This window comes from Platalea leucorodia (assembly GCF_965183815.1).
Source record: "Platalea leucorodia genome assembly, chromosome: 13".
In the NCBI taxonomy this organism is placed as follows: domain Eukaryota; kingdom Metazoa; phylum Chordata; class Aves; order Pelecaniformes; family Threskiornithidae; genus Platalea; species Platalea leucorodia.
In genome coordinates, this window is record NC_138835.1 from 1,512,805 (window position 1) to 1,531,764 (window position 18,960).

At 56.9% G+C, this 18,960-nt stretch overlaps 2 protein-coding genes across 2 annotated transcripts in view; one reads left to right on the top strand and one right to left on the bottom strand.

Annotated features, from left to right (window-relative positions):
• The window catches only part of RIMS4 (regulating synaptic membrane exocytosis 4), a gene marked incomplete at both ends in the record, with an annotated part of 52,344 nt that extends 50,721 nt beyond the window's left edge, over positions 1-1,623 (top strand). Inside the window, one exon of the mRNA XM_082325641.1 lies at positions 1,405-1,623. Within this exon, the coding sequence (XP_082181767.1) occupies positions 1,405-1,623 (219 nt within the window). The remainder of the gene's footprint in view (positions 1-1,404) is intronic.
• An 11,452-nt stretch (positions 1,624-13,075) lies between these two features.
• KCNK15 (potassium two pore domain channel subfamily K member 15) lies at positions 13,076-17,992 on the bottom strand (the record flags this gene model as incomplete). Its single annotated transcript, XM_082325814.1, has 2 exons — positions 17,701-17,992; positions 13,076-13,989 (listed from the first exon to the last, which is right to left on the bottom strand). Exons 1-2 carry the CDS (start codon positions 17,981-17,983, stop codon positions 13,076-13,078), a joined length of 1,197 nt encoding a protein of 398 aa, XP_082181940.1. The 5' UTR covers positions 17,984-17,992.
• Positions 17,993-18,960: the final 968 nt, after the last annotated feature.

Genomic DNA, 18,960 nt, shown 5'->3' on the forward strand with positions numbered 1-18,960 from the left:
CTGGCTAAAATCCATGGTAATACAGATGTAATTAATCCGTGAGTTTCTATTGCTTACCTCCACCGGCATATGAATTGCCAGCGACCCTGCTGGATCCTTCTCATGAGTGAACTCCTCCTCATTTACCTTGATGAGAAGCGTTTTCCCCCTGTTGCAACGAGACGGCACATTTTTGACTGAAATGGGGTGGGAGCCTGGTCTGCTCTCGCCTTGCTTTGGTTTCCTTACCTGCTGCCTTGCTGCCAGGAAAGGCACTTGTTCCGAGAGAATAAAATAGGAGCTTGGCTCTCTGCCAGCGGCCGTGCTACCAAACCAGCTTTCTGCAGTGGCTTGCTCCGTCTCAGGCTGACCTAGAGTGTTAATTTTTGTCTTTTAATTGACATCCGTTGTCTCTCCTACCTCATTTTACAGAAAATTGTAATGTTCTGGTTATTCGGAGCCTAGGGAAAGAAGCTGCCAGGATTAGCCAGAGGTCACTAGTCACCATCATAACCCATCGTACTCATCCTCTCCTCTTCAGAACACGGACTCGCTCTGGAGTCAGTCGTCACCTTTGTCTTGAGCCACATAGGGCCGCTTGGTCGCGGGCAGACCTCCAGCATGCCTAAGCCCGTGACCCTCACTGCATCTGTCATTCCACCCACTGGTCTCCATCGTGTCGTGTGATTCAGCTTTCCCTGCTTGTCTGCCAGCTCTCTTTCATTAGACCTTCCTCTGCGCCTGCAAGCCTTTCTCGGCAGTCTGTTCTGCTTCCCCTGCATGCCACTCCATGTGTGCCCCTTACGTCACCGGCCCCGCTTGCCAGCGCTCGGCTCCTGCCCTTTCTCCAGGTGAGTAGCCGTCGTCACCATCTGCCCTGCGTCACGAGCTCCGAATGCACAAGTTAAGACGTGCTCTTCTCCTCAAACTGTTGGCTCTTGACCCAAGCTATTGCCCGCCTTTTTTTTGTCGGTGTATTTTTCCAGATCAGGAGCCCTTCCTGCCCTTTTCCCACAGGCCACATTTTCTCGTGTCCAGGGCCCGTTACTGGGCCAGGACCAGGTTTTACGTGCAGGTGTTGGAGCTGCAGCTCCAGGGGTGCTTTGTGCACACGCTGGCCCTGCCCAGCAGGTACAACAGCAGAGTGGTGTCTCATCCACACGTGCATTCACCTCTTTTCTGTGTGTGTGTGGGGGGGAAGTCTGATAGCGTTAGCATTTGTAAAACTGTCCTTAAAAAAAAAAAATGTAAAATCAGCCGGAGCTTCACATCACCTGTTGGTAGCGTAAACCTTTCCGCTCTTCTCGGGCTGTAGTAAAGCCCCGGGAAGCTGGATGAGTAGAAAGAGGGATTGATCAGACGCGTGCTTCCTAAGCACGTGTGCAAGTCGGAGGATTAACTGTGCTCCCCCCTCTTGTTCCTAAGGTGATAGTCTGGGGAAACTACGGACGCATGGAGCGCAAGCACTTCATGGGAGTCGCCAGGGTCCTCCTGGAAGAACTGGATTTGTCGACTTTAGCGATCGGCTGGTACAAGCTCTTCCCAACCTCCTCGATGGTAGATCCCACTACAGGCCCGCTCCTGCGTCAGTCCTCCCAGCTTTCCCTGGAGAGCACAGTGGGACCCTGCTGTGACAGGTCTTAGGGAGTAAGGAAGGGGGAACTGCTTTTGTTTTTTAAACATGCTGTCAAGGTTTTGTTTGCTGGAACTCTGACCTCAAGCGCAATGCATGTTCAATCAGTTCTCGTGGAGCTGGAAGAGGAGGATAAACCAGTGACCTTAGACAGAAGACGAGGGGGAGGGCGCTGTGCCCTCTCCGTCCGCGGAGGAGGTGCCGTGGGGCATGAGTCCTAGTTGTCAAATTAGACATACACCTCTTGTTTCCCTTCTCTCGCTGTCATTCTTGGACCCTTGTTTCAGATCAGTATTAACCCTGGAAAGTTGCAGCATTTGAAAGCATTTGGGGGGAATAAGGAAGGTATTTTTTTCTTAACTGTGCATCTTAGAAATTCCTAATACGGATTCTTTCACGAGAAAGTACCTGAAAAATTCAGAGGCCGATATCTGACCTAAAACGAGCAGGAGCAGAAAGTTTCAGAGGAAGCATTAGGTTTTTTAGAAGGTCTTTCTTCTTGAAAGGAAGAAAAAGAAAGGAACCTGCAACTCTTTCTTTAGAATCAGTTCCCCATCACTGAGTCACGTTAAATGTTACGCTGTCGTCGCTGTGTTTTCAAACTGTGCCAAATTACCAGCAAGTGTCTTTACCGCATTACTTGTCTAACACTGCTGATGAAGCGTACTTGGTGGGAGAATAAGTAGCGCCTACTTAGACCAGACAGTTTGAACCGAGTTCGAGTTTAGCAGGCTAATTAACTGCAATTTTGCTCAGAAAAAAAACCACTAGAAGTGGGAGCTGAACATCAGACTTGCAGCTTGGGATATGTTTTGTATTGTCAGATACAACGTTCTGCAATTTACTGACTCCCTTACTTGTTGCTGTGCATCCTTCGGTCACGATGTCTTCTATCTCCTGCTCCTCTTCCGTCTCCTTTGTCCTGGTACATATCTGCTGGAGATGCTGCCCTTCCCGGTGTGCTGTGGACTGACCTGAAACAGGACTGTTTTATTCTGCCACGGAAGAGGAGATTGAGGTTTCTGGGGGTGCAGAAGAAGGAAACCTCAGTTTGTCATCTGCCAAGAAGGGGCTGGAGAGCACGTAACCTTCCTTGTGGAGAGAAGGGTGCTTTAGGCGGTCTCGGTAGTAGACAAACGTCGTCAAACGTCCTGCGAGAGGAGGTGCAACCCCCAAAGTATGGAGAGGGAGTGGGTGAGGAGTCGGAAGACGCAGTGGTCACAGCATGTATATTTTGTTAATTAAAGTGCAACGCTAACTGTAAACGAGTTTTGTAGATGAAGGCAGTACAGCACGTTCTCTGAGCTGCCGAGCCACGGCGGCTGGAGTCAGCCGCGTCGCGTGCTGGAGGAGGTGCGCTAGGTCCTTCAGGCAGTTCCAAACTTCTTATCCAGAATCACAGAGAATTTTCTGTTGATTGACCTGTTTCGGCTAGGTTTTGTCCTGATTCTTAATGAGGATTTGATGACTGCTGTCTCCAAATAAGCTTTTGGAGATGTCTTACTGCGTGATTTAAAAGCGAAGGTCCCACGTCACGTTTAGGAACGAGCAGATTCCCGACCTGTCGTAGAGGCGTACCGGACATTTATTTCTGCATGTGGACCTCAGCTTTGTTAGAATACGAGCATGAGTGCTGAGTGGATGGTAAAAGCAGTTGCTTTTGGTCCTAGCTTGTCTATGGCATTTTAAATTATGTTGAGATAAAGTACAGGATAGATGCAAGAATAATAGGCCTTACAATAACCTCTGTAAAAAATGATATAAAGGAGATGGGAGGAAGAGAAGGAACATAGAATGAATAGTTTTTTGAGTCTTCAGTGGCAAAAGCCTCAACATTTCAGATAAATCTCTTAATTTCCTTGATCAAATACGTCTCTGGCCTCTCAGTAATTATTTTTTCTAATCGTATTAGACAATTTCTATATATTAGCTGAAGAAAGTTTGTTGCATGCTGGTCAAACTATGTTGTGGCTCTCTCTCTTATTTTTATTTTTTAAAAAAAGCACATTTACTGTAATTCAAGTCAGCATCTTTTCCTCTTGGTATGTAGTGAGTACTAGGCAATATTGTACAATACGTGTATGAACTAGAATAGATTAGGTAGATTTAGTGGTTTGTAGCACTGGATCTTTTAATAACTATGTCTTTCCAAGGACCGCGGGGAGCTCCAGGTACACGCCAGACCTGGCAGCTGAGTCACAGGGCTGCTGTCTTAAGTTACGCCGAAACCTTTATATTGGTACTTAGTTTGGACATTATCTACCAGTAATAGCTTGTTAATCATGGTTTTCCTGTGTCCGATAAGAGGAATGCAACGTTTTTGCAGTCTTTAATGAGGAGTAGGAGGCTATATATGCCAAAAATGTTCACCTAGGAAACTTTGTTTAATGACTGTCTGTTGAAAAGCTCCGTGCCTGTATGCCTGGCAAATGCGACGTGTCTCTCTATCCTGCCCCTCCAAAAGCTCTGCAAGCTCAATGATGATCAGTTTAGTTACAACAGGACTACTTAACACTGAGGACTATCTTCCGTGTGTTTTTAATCATGCTAAAAGGTCACTGTCGGGGTAAAAAGAAAAAAGTTACACTTCTACTTGTGTTATTTTTGTTAACGTCTCAGATTCTGAAATTTGGAGGCAGTTTTAACAGTCTGCTCCGTCCTGTTTTCTTCTGCATTTTTTACGTGACTGATTGTAGTCCAGTGGTTCTTGCTTTTGTTTCTGCTCGCTTCCAAGTCCTGTTCTCCCCAGTAAGCCAACCTCGCAACCCCTGGCTGCCACGCACAGCGAAGTCACACGAACTGGCAAGCGCGGGCGATCGTCCTTCGTCAAGCAGAGGCCCAGGAGCCTTCCGAGAGCGCCCGCGGGCCCAGAGCGGGGCCAGGAGAGTTGCACGGCACCCTACAGTCTAAATTCTTGCTTCACTCATGCCCATGATTCCTGCACTGACCGTGGTGTATTATAATTAAAAAAGAAGTCTTCTGGTTATCCGTCAATTTAAAGACTCCCAGTATAGCATCTAAGGCAAGTCTCAGGCTTGGAATAGCTTATTTTTATAAAGCCTAACCTTTTTTTCCCCCCAAAATTTGACTTGCCGGTTTGTGTCTGAGGCGATGTGATACGACAGTTGGGATTACCAGTGTGGTTGTGTAAAAAGCAGCGGTTTGCCGGAGTGATGAGCAGCTGAAAACTGAGCTTTGGTCCCCTTTGCAAGTCCTGACCGAGTGTTTCCCTGTGTCTGAGTTTACCTGTTGGTGAGAGTCAGGGAGGGGGGGAGAGAGGAAGAGTAGGAGACTTTAAAAAAAAAAAAAAGCTTCATAGTATTTTTGGTCTGAGTGCAATGATGAGGGATGAGACTGAGGAGAGAGAAATACCTGCCCCTGTTCCTTGTGCATGAAATACTGCATTTTAGTAGTTACGGGAGCAGTGCTTGCCCAAAAAAATGGAGAGCCGGTCCCTAAGTGTTCCCTGCATTACTATTACTGTGGAAAACAAAGAAATCCTGGTGCTGAGAGCATCCCTGAGAGCAGAATGATCTCTCCCCAGTGGGAATCCCCTGCACCCGGGGAGAGCAGAGCGCTGACACCGTGCCTTGCGCGCGGCTTCGTCCTCTTTGTGCTCTGAGCAAAAAGCGGCCGTGCCCGTGGTTAGCCCCGGTTCGTTCAGGCGACAACCGCGATCTTTTCCAAGTCTCCTGGAGGTGCTTTCCCTGTGCCCCATCCCCAGCTGGGATGCCGCAGAGCCCGCAGGAGGTCTTCGCTCTGCAGGTGGGTCGGAGGGCCCTCGGCCTGCAGCCCAAGCCGCCTGGGCGGGCTGGAGCGTCCCTCCCGCGCCGCGCACGGGCCCGCGGGCAGGGGAAGGGCCCCGTCACCTCGCCCTTCGGCCCAGTCCAGCCCCGCTTCTTGGCCGTGGGTTTCAAAGGACGTTGCAGAATTATTTGCTTTGAATGAAAATATATATTTAGTGTTTCTAGCTACCGGATCCTTTTATCGATGTACTGTTCTAAATTCGCAGGTCTTCTGGAGTATGAATATCACAAGCTCCTGTAAAGGAGCTATTTTTAAGATGTTGAGGCAGTTAACAGAATCTCAACCTAAGCATGTTTAGTAACGTTTAGACAGCAAGACAACTTTTTTATGAAGCTCATTTTAAGTTAGTTTATTACATGCTGTTGGTAATATTTTAAAACAGGAAAAATATTTTTCTTTAAAGACAAAATGATGTATGTTTTTTAACAGATAACATAATTTAGTGTTTTCAAGAATGTTTAATGTTCTTGGTATGAAGTTTACTCATTCTTTTGATTTCTATGTTCCTTGTTATATTTTATCAACTTTTTTCCAAAAGAAAAGAGGCATATGTAAATAAACACCAGAAAAGAGTATAAGAAATTCTGTTCAAACTGGCCATAAAATTATTAGTAAATATTTGTTAACGTTCATTAACTCTCAGCTATTATTCAAGCCTTTGTTGAAAGAATTGATGTTGTATTTTCAAGATGAGAACTACTTAGCTAGTTTTGTCATAATCCTGTACTCTGTATAAAGATCTTTTTATAAAGAAAGTCTAATAGGCTAACAAGCAATAATATATTCCATTTGGTGTGCACAGATTGTGACTCGCAGGCTGTAGTACATATTGTTGATACAGTTTATAATCGTCTTCAATCTCAGTGACATCACTTTTGGAAAAGATCCATATTAACTTTGGTTGGGAGGAACGAAGACCGGGCTGTTGCCTTGGGAGATATATTCATCCTTAGGCTTCTCTGTGAGTGTATGTGCCCATCGACGTGAAATCTCTCTTAGGTGAAGAATGAAACAGCCGTAGGTGACTTCATACTGCAGAGGTAAAAAGTAGTTTCAATATAAACTTCATGACTGTTTCAATCTCCCTGTTTTTCTTAGGCTATCCAGTATTTGTAACTCAATGAGAATGGTTCCCACTGCCACCGTAGCCCTGATAAAGCAAAAAAGCCTTTGCGCTCTGGGGCCGCACGAGTTCTGCCTGACAGCTGCCTGTTTCCCTCCAGATACCGGGGGCAAGCTAAAGGGAGGGGTTTTTCGGAGCAGCAGATTGAGCTGCTCTTCTTTAAAGGCTTTGTGGGTTATTTTGTCCGTTCCGTAGCCGGTGTTTGTCCTTTCCGTTAGAAAATTCCACCCAAGGCAGAGATTGCACCTTCGCAGGGGAGCACGGGGGACTAACGTGTCGAACGGGAACAGGCTGTTCTGTGCCCTTCTCCACAAGTTCGATAATGCTGGGCTCATCTAAAGATTTTTCCAAAGCGGCAGGATCAGGAGATTGGATTTTAGGTCAGCTCTGTCATTGATGCGGTGCATAAAATAAAACGGCTTCAAATCAGCATCCCAATTCATTGCCTGTGGATCTCTCACAGCATTTCCCTTAGGACAAATCTTCATGTTGTCCTCAGGATGGCCAGTCCGCTGGCCGTGCCGGCAGCCGGTCGCTGGCCCAGTGAGGCCGGGAGCCCCGCCAGATGGTGAAATCCTTCGCGGTTTTTTGTGAAATGCTTTGAGAAGAAAAAGAGCCGTGTAAATGCAAAGTGCCATCAGTAGAGAAGTCCGGGGCATATTGAGACCTGGAGCGAGCATCTAAAATGAAATTGTAGCTACCAAATTTGAGCCGAACGTTTAGAAAGGAGGATGATCAGCGAAAGCCTTTTCACGCTTACCCCAGGGCACGCCCGCCAGGGTGTGTGTGTGTCTGTACCGATGTATACAGGTGCACAGCGCCCAGTATCGCTTTGGAAAATGCCCTTCGGGAGGTGGAACCCCTCGGTGGGGGTTGGCTGGTTGCGCAGTCAGTGTCTCATTCCTTTGTACGAGCCCTTTGCCCACGCAAGACCCAGCAGCCAAGCCCGTGGGGCGTTTCGTGACACCCGGCATGGCAGAGACGCGGAGCTGCGCTCCCGCTGCGCCCCGCGTGCATCTGACGGCCTGCCTGGCTTTCCAGCGCGCGTCTGTGAACGGGGTAACGCCCCGGGGAGTTTGCAAGTGATTAGGTATGCTCAAAATGTGGCCAACAAGTCTTAAACTCACACTGCCAGCCTCCTCTCTGCTCGGTGGCCAGCGTCCCAGTGACCAAGCAGCCGCGCGTCCATCCCTAGCCCCGGCCGCTCGCCCCCGGCAGCAGCATCAGGCTCGCTCCTGGGGACCCTCCGGCTCTCCTCGGGGTGCGGACACCCTTCTGCCCTCCCTTCCCTGCAGTAGCTGCTCTCGTCCTGGTGGAGGAGAGGAACCGGGGAGTTTCTTGTAGCATTTGGTTCTTTGCACTTTAGCAGCTGAAACCGAGAAGGAGCCAGCACCAGCCCTTTACAGAGCACCAGCAAACAGAGGCTACGACCTAACGATTTTCCCTTCGTGACTTTCCAGTAGCTAAAATGGCAACCAAAGCTATATTGCTAAACCCCGCTCTGCCGGGTCAGTAGACAGCCTTTGCATTTACACTGCACGTGGGCTTGAGAGCCCCTCGCGCGGGACGGAAGGGGCTTTGTCTCGCAGAGGGACGGCGTGGGCACGCGCAGCGCGCGGGCAGCGGCGAGCTCGGCTCGCTGGGCGCTGACGGGGGCAGAAGCAACCCGAGGGAGGAATCGAGGCGCGCCTTCTGCTGAAGCCATGCCCCCAGGCTTTCCAGGGGCTAGGTTTTTGTAGTTGCTAGGTTGGGATAGCTGCCCACCGGGGCTCCAGATCCCACTCAACACCAGCCTGGAACTTAAAATCCTGCAGCAGTTTTTTCTTTGGGGCTGTTGCTCCTTTCCCAGTGCTGCTCACTGGTCTCTGCTTTGGTGATTCCATCTCCTCGACCCGGAGCTGGTTTTGGCTTTGTTCGGAGCAAGGAAGAGCGAGGTTTGGAGCACCCGTGGCACGTTCCCCCCGCCCCGCCGCGCTGGGCTTGCCTTCCTCCTGCGAGCCGCAGGCTGCTCCCGGCTGCCCCTCGCGCAGCGCTGCCGTGGCCTGCCCCCCGCCTGCGATGCCGGGGTCCTGCCCACGGTTTGTGGCAATCTGGAATTCGGACCACGGCGGGTCCTTCCTTTCCCTCCTCGGTAGGAGCTAGGGGTCTTCGGCGGGGGCTCCGCAGCCCGGGCAGGCGTGATGGGCCGTGCAGGAGGCGGCGGGGACAGGGAGGGAGCTGCCTCTCTGCTGGCCAGGCAGAAGGGGAGCTCCCCGGGAGCTTTCCTCCAGGTTCCCTTCGCTTTCCCCTGCGCCCGCTGCTCCCTACGTGGGTTCTCCCTTCCCTCTCGATACGAGGCCTTATTCCAACCCGAGGGGACCGAGGCTGCCCGCAGCATCTCTTTGCACTGAAGCTGCCATCCCACGCTGCCCGCGGGGAGCCCCGGGGCGGTGCTGCAGAGCTGGCCTCTGCTCGGGGACGGAGCCACCACCCCCAGCCCATCCGCGCTCCCACCTCCCCAGCACCAGCGCGCCGGCGCTCTGCCTCGGACCCCCGCTGCCCAGGGGCCTGGCCACGGTAGGGAAATCTGCTTTCACGGGGTTAAACCTTTTTACTTCATTAATCGCTCCACGAAAACCGACAGCTTTGCAGGGGCACTACACGGTTGCTACCTCTCCTCTTGCCTTTCCATAGGAGTGGGGGCAGCCGATCTGCTCTTTTTGGCCTCTGTAACCCTCTCCAAAACTTTTTGGAGGTTTTTAACATCATCCAGTGAGATGTAAGCTCCGTGGAGCCAGAGGGAACGCAGCGCAGCGGAGCCGGGCAGCCTGCTTGCCGCCGCGGCGAGTCGCGAGGTGCCTGGGCTGCCTTGGGTGGAAGGGGGGACGCCATCCCGGCAGCGCCGGCGGGACGCCGGCCGCTCGGCTGTAGGCGGGAGAGGATTCTGCTGTACTTTTTTCCTGTCTGTAGGTTTTATTCAGACAATATGTAATGATTGAGTGATTTACAATTCAGTGTTAAGCTAATGAAAATGTTGATAACAGTGATAATAAAACCTTTTTTTTTTTCCTACGGTGTGTTGGAGGTTTTTTTGTGGAGCGTCTCTGCCCTCTCCGTTGCCACCGCTGCCGTTACCTTCAAGCTAAGGTCTCAGCCGGCCCGTCCCTTCTCCTCGTGCCCGCGGGGGATGAGAGCAGCTCAGCCTGGCGCGTCCCAGCGCTGTCCCAGCCTCCTTCCCAGCGCTCTCCATGGAGGGGCCCTCTCTGAACCGACCCCAGCTTCAAGCCTGCATTTCCCGGTGCCATTTCCAGATGTAATTTGGCTGTGGGCATCTCCAGGCACAGAGCTGAGCTTGCTCCCAGCTCGTACTCTGCTCGCTACCCCAGCCAGCAGCCACTGCTCCTCCCGCTTTCTTCCCAAGACCCTTTGTGGTCCACACTGGCCATTCAAGGTTGATTTTGGAACCGTGGAGGTGAAGACGCCGCTGGCAGACAAAGCTACCCCTGGCCCAGGCTGTTGGGAACACCGAGAGCCAGTGTGGGTGCAGGGGGAGCCCGGGGACCCTCGGGGAAGGAGACCCATGGGTGTTACTGGGTGTGCGGCTACTGCCTGCTCCTGGATGGCCTCGAGCGGCGAGCCCTGGGCTGGGAGCGTCTGGGGGCTCTGCTGTGACGCCTGCTGCGGGAGGAGGTGGCGAGAACAGGCTGCGGTCCCCGGGGAGCTGCCGCAAGCCCTTTTCCCATGGGAATTACAAGGGATTGCGAAGTCCCAGTTCACTGAGAATTTCTGAAAGGTTTTTCCCGTGCCTCCAAATCCCTCTGCAGGTCACCAGGGCAGGACCGAGGGGCAGGGCAGCCCCCCCAGCCGCCCACTGCCCCAGCTGCAGCCCCTGGGGAGCAGTGGTGGTGGAGGAGGAGGAGGATTTCTCCAGCGGTGCAGGTGTCGGGGAGGTCGGGGCAGCCCAGGCCAGCACGGCACCTGGGGGTGACAGCATCTCCCACCCTCAGGCCATCACCAGCTTCCAAAAGCGGGCCGGGGCTCGGGCAGTCACTAAGCAACCGAGCTCCGCGGCGGCGCTGCCTGGCAGCTCGGGCCGCATGGAAGCAGCAGTAAACCCGAGCAGGTGCCCCGCTTTCTGCGCCGTCAGCTCCTTACCAGCTCCGTCCTCCGCCCCAGACAGGCCCCGCAGTGCAGATGTCGTGCCGCCAGCCCCGGTGCCTCCGCCGGGCTTTGCCTTTGCCTGGTTGCATAGCGGGCTCTGCGGCACGAGCACGGAGCCACCGAGCACTGGCAGCGCCGCGCTGAATCCAGAGGGAGCGCGCAAGGCTGGCTCAGCCTCCGGATTGTGGTTGTTCTCCCGCTCCCAGCTCCAGGAGAGGTGGGTTTCCCCGGGGCGCTGCCATGCAGGCTCTGACTTGTGCAGGAATTAGCGGAAGGAGGGGGAGAGGTGCCGGCTCCATCCTGGCCGCTCGGAGGGTGTCCCAGGGCGAGAGGTCTGCGTCTGCGGCCCGGCTCTGCTGGCGAGGGCACCGCAGCGCACCCGCGCCTCGGGCTGGCAGCCTTGGGGAGGCGGGGGAGAGGGGACACGGCAAGAGAGGGGCTGAGCTGGGGGGATCAGCATGAAGCGGCACTGCTGAGGAGCTGAGAAGCCAACGAAAGCCTCATTTTTAAGCTGTTTTATGTGCTCACAGCTTGCTTCCCCCCTCCTCTCCCATCCTATTTAAACCAAGGCTCATGCAGCTGGTCCAGATTTGGGGCCACTGATGCAAAGCGATGCAGCTGCTGAGCACCTGGGGGAACCGCAGCCCCGGCATTTTGGTGGTGGGAGGCCCTCCACCCCCTGCCCTCCTGCCTGCGAGATGCCACACACCCCAAGGGCCCTGGGGAGCATCCAGGCCGAGGTCTGGCGAACCAACCCCTCGTGGAGGCACCCAGGGCATCCCCGTGCAGGGGGCCCAGACACCACCGAGACCCAGCTGCTTCCCAGCTGCACCCCCCCAATGCCCAAGCATCCCAGCAAACATCCACAGGGATAACATCCCTGGATACAAACACTGCCTGCACCCCTGTGGCAGGGGAGCCGGCCCCGGTGCATCCCTGCGGCCGGGCAGGGCGGGGGTTTGGGGCTCGGACACATCCCCCTGCTCCCCCTCAGGACAGATAACCAACCACCACCAGCTGGATTCACCTTTTATTAAACTGCCCAGAACAAAAGGAGGGGAGAGCAAAGCCTGCCCTGAGGCCTTCCCAGCGCTGGCACTCTGCATGCCTTCCCCACCAGGAAAAGGGGATTTTCCTCCAGGAAAAACCCCTCAGAGGGTATTTTAGATAGAACTAAGAGTGAAAATGTCCCTTTATTGGGGGAAAAAAAAGTGAAACGGAGCTCCTACCGCTGTCAGAGCCCAGTCCTGCTTTCTTGCAGACGAGGCAGGATGGACACGGGCCACGTCGGGGGGCAGCAGCTGGAAACAGCCTCGCAGGTGGGGCTGTGCGGGTGCCGCATCCCGCCTGGGGACACACGCCAAGACAGGATCACCCCGCCTCGGCTGACCCAGCAATGAGAGCAAACCCACGGGCTTGGGGGGACCGGGAGGAGGCGAGGAGCAGGCAGGCTGGCTGGGCTGCCGGCGGGAGGAGAGGTGGTGAAGGAAAGGGTGATTTTAGCTAACGATCTCATCGGGGCCAAACGCTTTGCAGGTGGCTCTGTGCGACCCAGGGAGGCTCTCCCTGGGGCCGTGCCCTTAGCACAGCCTGGGCCCATCGCAGAGGAGGGCTAAGGCTGGCCTGGAGGAGCGCAGCTTCCCCTGCAAACGGGAGGCAGCGTCCCACCAGCCAGCTCAGCCTGGAGGACCTGCCAGCGGCCAGGTAAGGCGTGCTGGTGGGCGAGCGCATGGACCTCCAGCTTCCACAAGTACCGAGCCAGCCGCGAGCCCGAGCTGAGACCTGGAGGTCGCGGGAGATGCGGTGCCGTGAAGCTGTCCCCATGCGCTGAGCAGCAGGACTGCAGCCCGTCCCCTCCCGCCCACCAGCTGCAAACCCGCGGCGTGGCACCGACTTACCTGCACCCGGTGTCAGGGGACAACTCAAAGATCCCCAGCCCCGCGGGGCTCGCTAACGCGGGCTTTGCTACTGATACGCTCTCAGCAAGCGCAATCCAGCCCCTGGAGCAAGGGTCCTGCGTGGCAGCGGCCGCAGCCAAGGTTAGGCAGGGTGGGAGGGCAGCAATGCCCCCGGCTGGGGAGCAGGGAGGCGGGAAAGCGAACCCACAGCTTGCAGGGCTTCACACGGGGGGCCTCTTGCCAGACCCAAATGCTTGAACCTACTTGGGATGAAAAAGCACAGAAAAACTAACAACGTCATTCAGTGCCTGCAAAAAGGAATTATTATTTCTCGACAGGGTTTAAAAGCTCCTGCTGGACCCTGCGGGGGCTGGCTGCCAGCTGAAAGGGGAGAGGAACGGAAGAAATGAGAGCGGTAAGAAGGACCTGACATCTCTGTTCTTAATTTATCATCATAGTAAGACTCGAGCACCGAGTATAGCTCGGCACGCGCTCCTAGATGGATTTCCTCCGCAGCCGGGGGTGCTGCCGGCAGCGAGCGCTGGTGGATGATAAAGTGCTCCCCGGGGAAGAGCCGGTCTGACCCCGTGTGCTCAGGGACACCTCGTCGATTTTGTAGGAAATGGAGTTGTAATACACGGGGTTGGTGTGGCAGCTGAGGGTCTCGGGGTGGGAGGGCACCGGGCTGCCGCACAGCTGAGGTCTGTAGCACAGGCACGTGCAGAAGGAGGGGACGGTGGCCGCCGAGTTGGCCGACTGGCGCCGCTGCCTCTCCGCATCCTCCTGGATCAGCGGGATGAGGTTCATCTGGCTCGTCCTGTCCTCCACGGGGAGAAAAATGGCATTGCTGCTCCGGCTGTCCTCTTTCGGCGTGAGGTGGATGTTGTTGCGGGCTCTCCTCAGCGAGGCGCGCTCTTCGGCGTCCCGCCGCTCGTCCTCCGAGTTCATCGTCAGGAACCGCAGCACCACCAGGTTGAGGAAGGCGCCGATGACGGTCAGGCCCACCAGGATGTACATGAAGCTGAAAGCCACGTACGGGGGCTTCTTTTGCAAAGCCTCGTTCTTCTGCAGAGCCACAAAGTCTCCAAAGCCAATAGTGGTCAAGGTTATGAAGCAGTAGTAATAGGCATGAAAGAAAGTCCAGCCCTCGAAATAAGAAAAGGCTGCCGCGCCGATGCACAGGGTCCCCATGCAGGACAGAAAGCCAACGAGGACCATGTTCTCCATGGAGACGTTGGTTGTTCTCATGCCCAGACACTTCTTGATCTTCTTGAGCAGTAGCCGCACGACAGTGTTCATGCGCTCCCCCAGGCTCTGGAACATGACCAGCGTCAGCGGGATGCCCAGGATGGCGTAGAACATGCAGAAAACTTTGCCGGCGTCCGTGCCCGGGGCGGCGTGCCCATAGCCTGCGAAGGAAAGAGGAGAGGCGGGCGTCAAGCCCTCACTGGGGTTTCCAGCAAAAGGCTGCCCTGGGACCAACAGGAGCCGTAGAAGAATGAGGGGGCAAACGGAAAACGAATCAGTTACAGATCTGCAGGCAATGCTCATGGGGCCACGGGACGCCACATCCTTTGGGATGATGGCACATCACAGTATCGTGTGGGCAGAACCTCACTGGACCTCTAAAGAGAGAAGGTCAAGAGGAAATGGGCTCAAGTTGTGCCAGGGCAGGTTTAGGTTGGATATTAGGAAAAATTTCTTCACGGAGAGAGTGGTCGGGCACTGGGACAGGCTGCCCAGGGCAGGGGTGCAATCACAGTCCCTGGAAGCGTTCAAAAAACGTGTGGATGTGGTGCTTAGGAACGTGATGTAGAGGTGGACCAGGCAGTTAGGGTAATGGTTGGACTCGATGATCTCAGAGGTCCTTTCCAACCTTAACGATTCTATGATTTTATAAGGTACCCTCCTGAGAGCCCCTGAGCTTGTACGAGGTCATGGAGGCCAAGAGGAGGCCTAGCGCTGGACTGGGGTCTGCAAGGCTTCTGCAGCTCACGAGCAATTCAGAGGCAACGACGCCGGGTCCGCAGGGCAACCGGAACCCCGCGGCGAGGGCGGACGGAGGCTCCGCAGGACGCTGAGACCAACGGCGCCAGGTCACCCCGCGGGAAGGTACGCACCCAGCCAGTCCCGTCCACAACCGCCCCTGCAGGGCCATCGTCACCTCGCCCTGGCACCGCTCCTGCCCCTCCTGTCCCCGGAGCCCTCCGGTGTCACGCGCATCGGCCATACGATCGTTTGCCACGTGGCCGGTTGGATAGGGGCTATAGGGCCCCTGCGCTATAGGGTCGGTCCCCGCAGGAGCTGCTGAGTCTGGGAGGGCTTCTGCAGAGCAACTTCGGGTTTACTCCAGTGTCACCAAGACTCAGACCTAAAGCACTGCAGGATCGCCGGGGAGGAGGGCTTGTGCTGTTTGAAATGCAGGGGAGTATTCACGCCCCCGCAGCCCTGTCAGCCCTTGTCCCGGGGACACGGAGCTCCAGGAGGACAAGGTTCTCCTCGAACGCCTTCCGAGACTGAATTTCCTCACCTTGCTCCAAGTTCAGGGCTGTGACTCAAGGACACGCACAATTATACGGTGAGTCGTAATGAGGTGTTCACCGCAATCTTCCGGACTTCGGTGATTCTGCACGCGCCTCACTTAATTATAGAAGCTTGAGAGGAACCGGCGGCCCCTGACCTAAGCGGATGAGCGACTGACTCAGCGCGGGGAGTCACAGCATCCAAAGGCACCCGAGCCTTTCTTTTGAGTTTCTGTGAGAAACTACCAGGGCTGGAAACTTCCCTTCCGCGGCGCCGGCCGAAACGCGCCGGCGCCTGCCCGTGCTGCTGCGGGGCCTTCTGCAAACAGCTATTTATACCTGCTCTTTGTCCAGGTCACCATCTGACTTTTGCATGAGGATATGGGGGGAAACGCCCCTTTTTTTTTTTTATTTCTCAGTCTTGTTCAAAGCTGTGACTTGGCTTCACCTCTGCCTCTGCTGCCGGTGGATTTCCAGGGCCCTTAGGGAAGCAGGCGGTGGTGGGCAGGCCAGCGGGTGATAACCACCTTGTCCCAGGCTCCCGACCGCTCCAGACAACTGCAACGGGACAGGGCTGGGGCTGAGGGCAGCGTTACCCTCGACCGTGCTGTGCCCCGAACTGCAAGCAGGACGGAAGGGACCGCTCCCCAATTGCTCTGTCCGCTCAGAAACCCACGCAATCACAAACGACAAACTCCATGTCCCCATGCCACGTTTCACAGAACACAGAGCAGACGTGAGACTGCAGTGGCAAAAACCCCCGTCGGATCCCAGCCCAATAACCGAGTGCAATCATCGGGTCCGAGGCTCCACGATAATACAACGGCAGCGAGGAGGAGGTAAATATAATGATCCAGAAGAGCCGTAAGTGGAAAAACAGTTGTTGTGCCCTGAGAGACCGCTGAAAGAGCATTTGACTGATGCTTTCAAAATGACAAAGGGAATTAGAAAGAGTAAACACAGCCACATTAACGTTAAAAATGAGATTTGGAGCGCAGCCCCATATAAAGAGATCTGATGTGCCAGCGTTTTCGAAATATGGCACTTGGGCTGAAATTATTTATTGCATGGGGTGTGTGATAAGCGTGGCAATTGTTTGTCACAGTCAACAGAAAAATAATGTAAATGAAGCAATAACCTGTCACGAGATGATGGAGATTTTTACCGAAGCCGTTCATCCCCCGCTCCCGCCGGGGCCTGGCGCTAACCGTGCCCCGAAGCCATCGCCGCTCGCTGGCCACGTGCGCTGCCAGCCGCACAAACCCCCAGCACATCTCGGGGGGCACGCGGAGGTGGTCCCACCAGCCCCCGTCCCGAGGGATGATGCTTCGGCTACCGGACGTATTTCACCCAGCCCCAGCCCCTCGGTAAGGCTCAGCCCCGTCCTACAGACGAGGAGGTGGCTGCTGGCTGTGGAAGGGCAGGATTCGGCCTCAGGGCTCCTGCCTCCGAAACCCTTCTGCTGATTGAAGTCCCAGCACCAGCACCGACGCGAGCACTGGGTCCCACACCTGCCTGTCCCCACGGGATGCGGGGGGTGCACGGATTAATAAAAGTGGATTAATTAAACAATGCTAAACTCCCATGTGGCTAATCTCACCTAGAATTAAGGCGATCCTCGATCAATTTGGTTTCATTTTCCTGCAAAATGGAAGAGGGCAAGCCCAGGGCTGGGCTCTAGCATGGGGAAGTGTCTCTGCAGAGGGGCTTAACGCGATTCACCCCCCTCCAAGCTGACACCCGTCTGTCTGCAGGCTCCCGCGCCGGCAGAGCGAGGTTCGGTGCCTGGTGGCTGCCCGGGCTCCTGGAGCAGCGCTCATCCAGCCAAACGCCCAGAGTTTTGAGCTGGCAAAGAAGCCAACAGTTCTTGCCCGGCTCTTCAGCCTGGCTCGCTGGCTACGCCACCGCGCCGAGGACGGACGCGGCTCCCACCTCTGCCCCCCTTCACCCCTGCCAACTTCTGCAGCTGCCCGCCCCAAAGGTGCCTGCAGCAGCTCGGCGTGCTGCCACCTCCCTGGGACAACCTGCACGTCCCGTTTCGTGGCCCCCGCCCCAGCAGCACCCCCGGCATCCCCCAGAACCGGGTGGCCCCCAGCCTGCCCGGGGCACCGGGGTCCCCCGGGGTCAGCTCGGGGGTGGCCTGAGGAGATGTCCCGGCCTTGCAGGGGTGAGACCTGCCTCTGCTATTGCAGGCGACCCCGCGGGCTGTCCTGGGGCACCCAGAGGTGCTGGAAGTGCGGGAGGCTGCGGAGGTGCTGAGGTGTGGGGATGTGGGGGTGATGGGGTGCAGGGGCGTGGGGGTGATGGGCTGCAGGGGCGTGGGGATGATGGGGTGCAGGGTGTGATGGGCTGTAGGGTGTGATGGGGTGCAGGGGCGTGGGGGTGATGGGGTGCAGGGGGTGATGGGGTGCAGGGTGTGATGGGGTGCAGGGGCATGGGGGTGACGGGGTGCAGGGTGTGATGGGGTGCAGGGGCGTGGGGGTGATGGGGTGCAGGGGGTGATGGGGTGCAGGGTGTGATGGGGTGCAGGGGGTGATGGGGTGCTGGGACGCGGGGCCGGCGGGGCGCAGGACGCAGGCCGGCCGTGCCGGCACTCACCGATGGTGGTGATGACCGTGATGGCGAAGTAGAAGGAGCCGGCGAACTTCCACTGCCGCCCGGCGCGGTGCGGCTCGGCCTGCAGCACCAGCCGCTCCAGCTCCCGGTAGTCGTCGGCGGAGAAGCGGTACTTCCTCCGCAGCTCCCCGCGCTTCTGCTCCAGCAGCCGCTTGCGGCCGCTCTCCGCCTCCGACTCCAGCGCATCGAAGACGGCGGCGCCCACCAGCAGGTAGGAGAAGATGCAGAGGATGAGCGCGGCCGTCCGCAGGTTCTGCCGCTTCATGGCGAGGGGCGGCCGCGGCGCCTCAGCCCGGGCTCCGCATGGCCCCGCCGCCCCCCGCGGCCCCGCCGCGCAGCGCCCCGCGCCCGCCCGCCCCGGCTCCGCGCCCGCGCGCCGCCCCCCCCGCGCGCCGCCCCCCGCGCAGCGCCCGCTCCGCGCACCGGCACCGCGCACCGGCACCGCGCACCGGCACCGCGCACCGCCCCCTGCCCGCGCCGGGCACCGGGCACCAGCTGCTCCGGGCACCGGCTCCTGTGGGCACCGGGCACCGGCTGCACCGGCTCCTGTGGGCACCGGGCACCGGCTGCACCAGCGCCTGTGTGCACCGGGTACCAGATCCCTGGGCACCGGCTGCTGGCCCCGCACACTGGGCACTGGCTGCACCGGCTCCTGTGGGCACGGGGTCCCCAGGCACCGGGCACCAGCTGCTCCGGGCACCGGCTCCTGTGGGCACCGGCTGCACCGGCTGCACCGGCTCCTGTGGGCACTGGGTACCAGATCCCCGGGCACCGGCTGCCGGCCCCTGCGCACCGGGCACCAGCTGCATTAGCTCCTATGGGCACTGGGTCCCCAGGCACCGGCTGCACCAGCGCCTGTGTGCACCGGGTACCAGATCCCTGGGCACCGGCTGCTGGCCCCGCACACTGGGCACTGGCTGCACCGGCTCCTGTGGGCACTGGGTCCCCAGGCACCAGGCTCCAGCTGCTGGCCCTGCGCACCAGGCACCGGCTGCACCAGCTCCTGCGTGCACCAGGCACCGGCTCTTGTGGGCACTGGATCCCCGGGCACCGGCTGCATCAGCTCCTGGGGGCACTGGGTACCAGATCCCCGGGCACCGGCTGCTGGCCCCATGCACCAGGCTCCTGTGTGCACCAGGCTCTGGGCACTGGCTGCACCGGCTCCTGTATGCACCGGGTACCAGATCCCGGGCACTGGCTGCCAGCCCCTGTGCACCAGGCACTGGCTGCACTGGCTCCTGC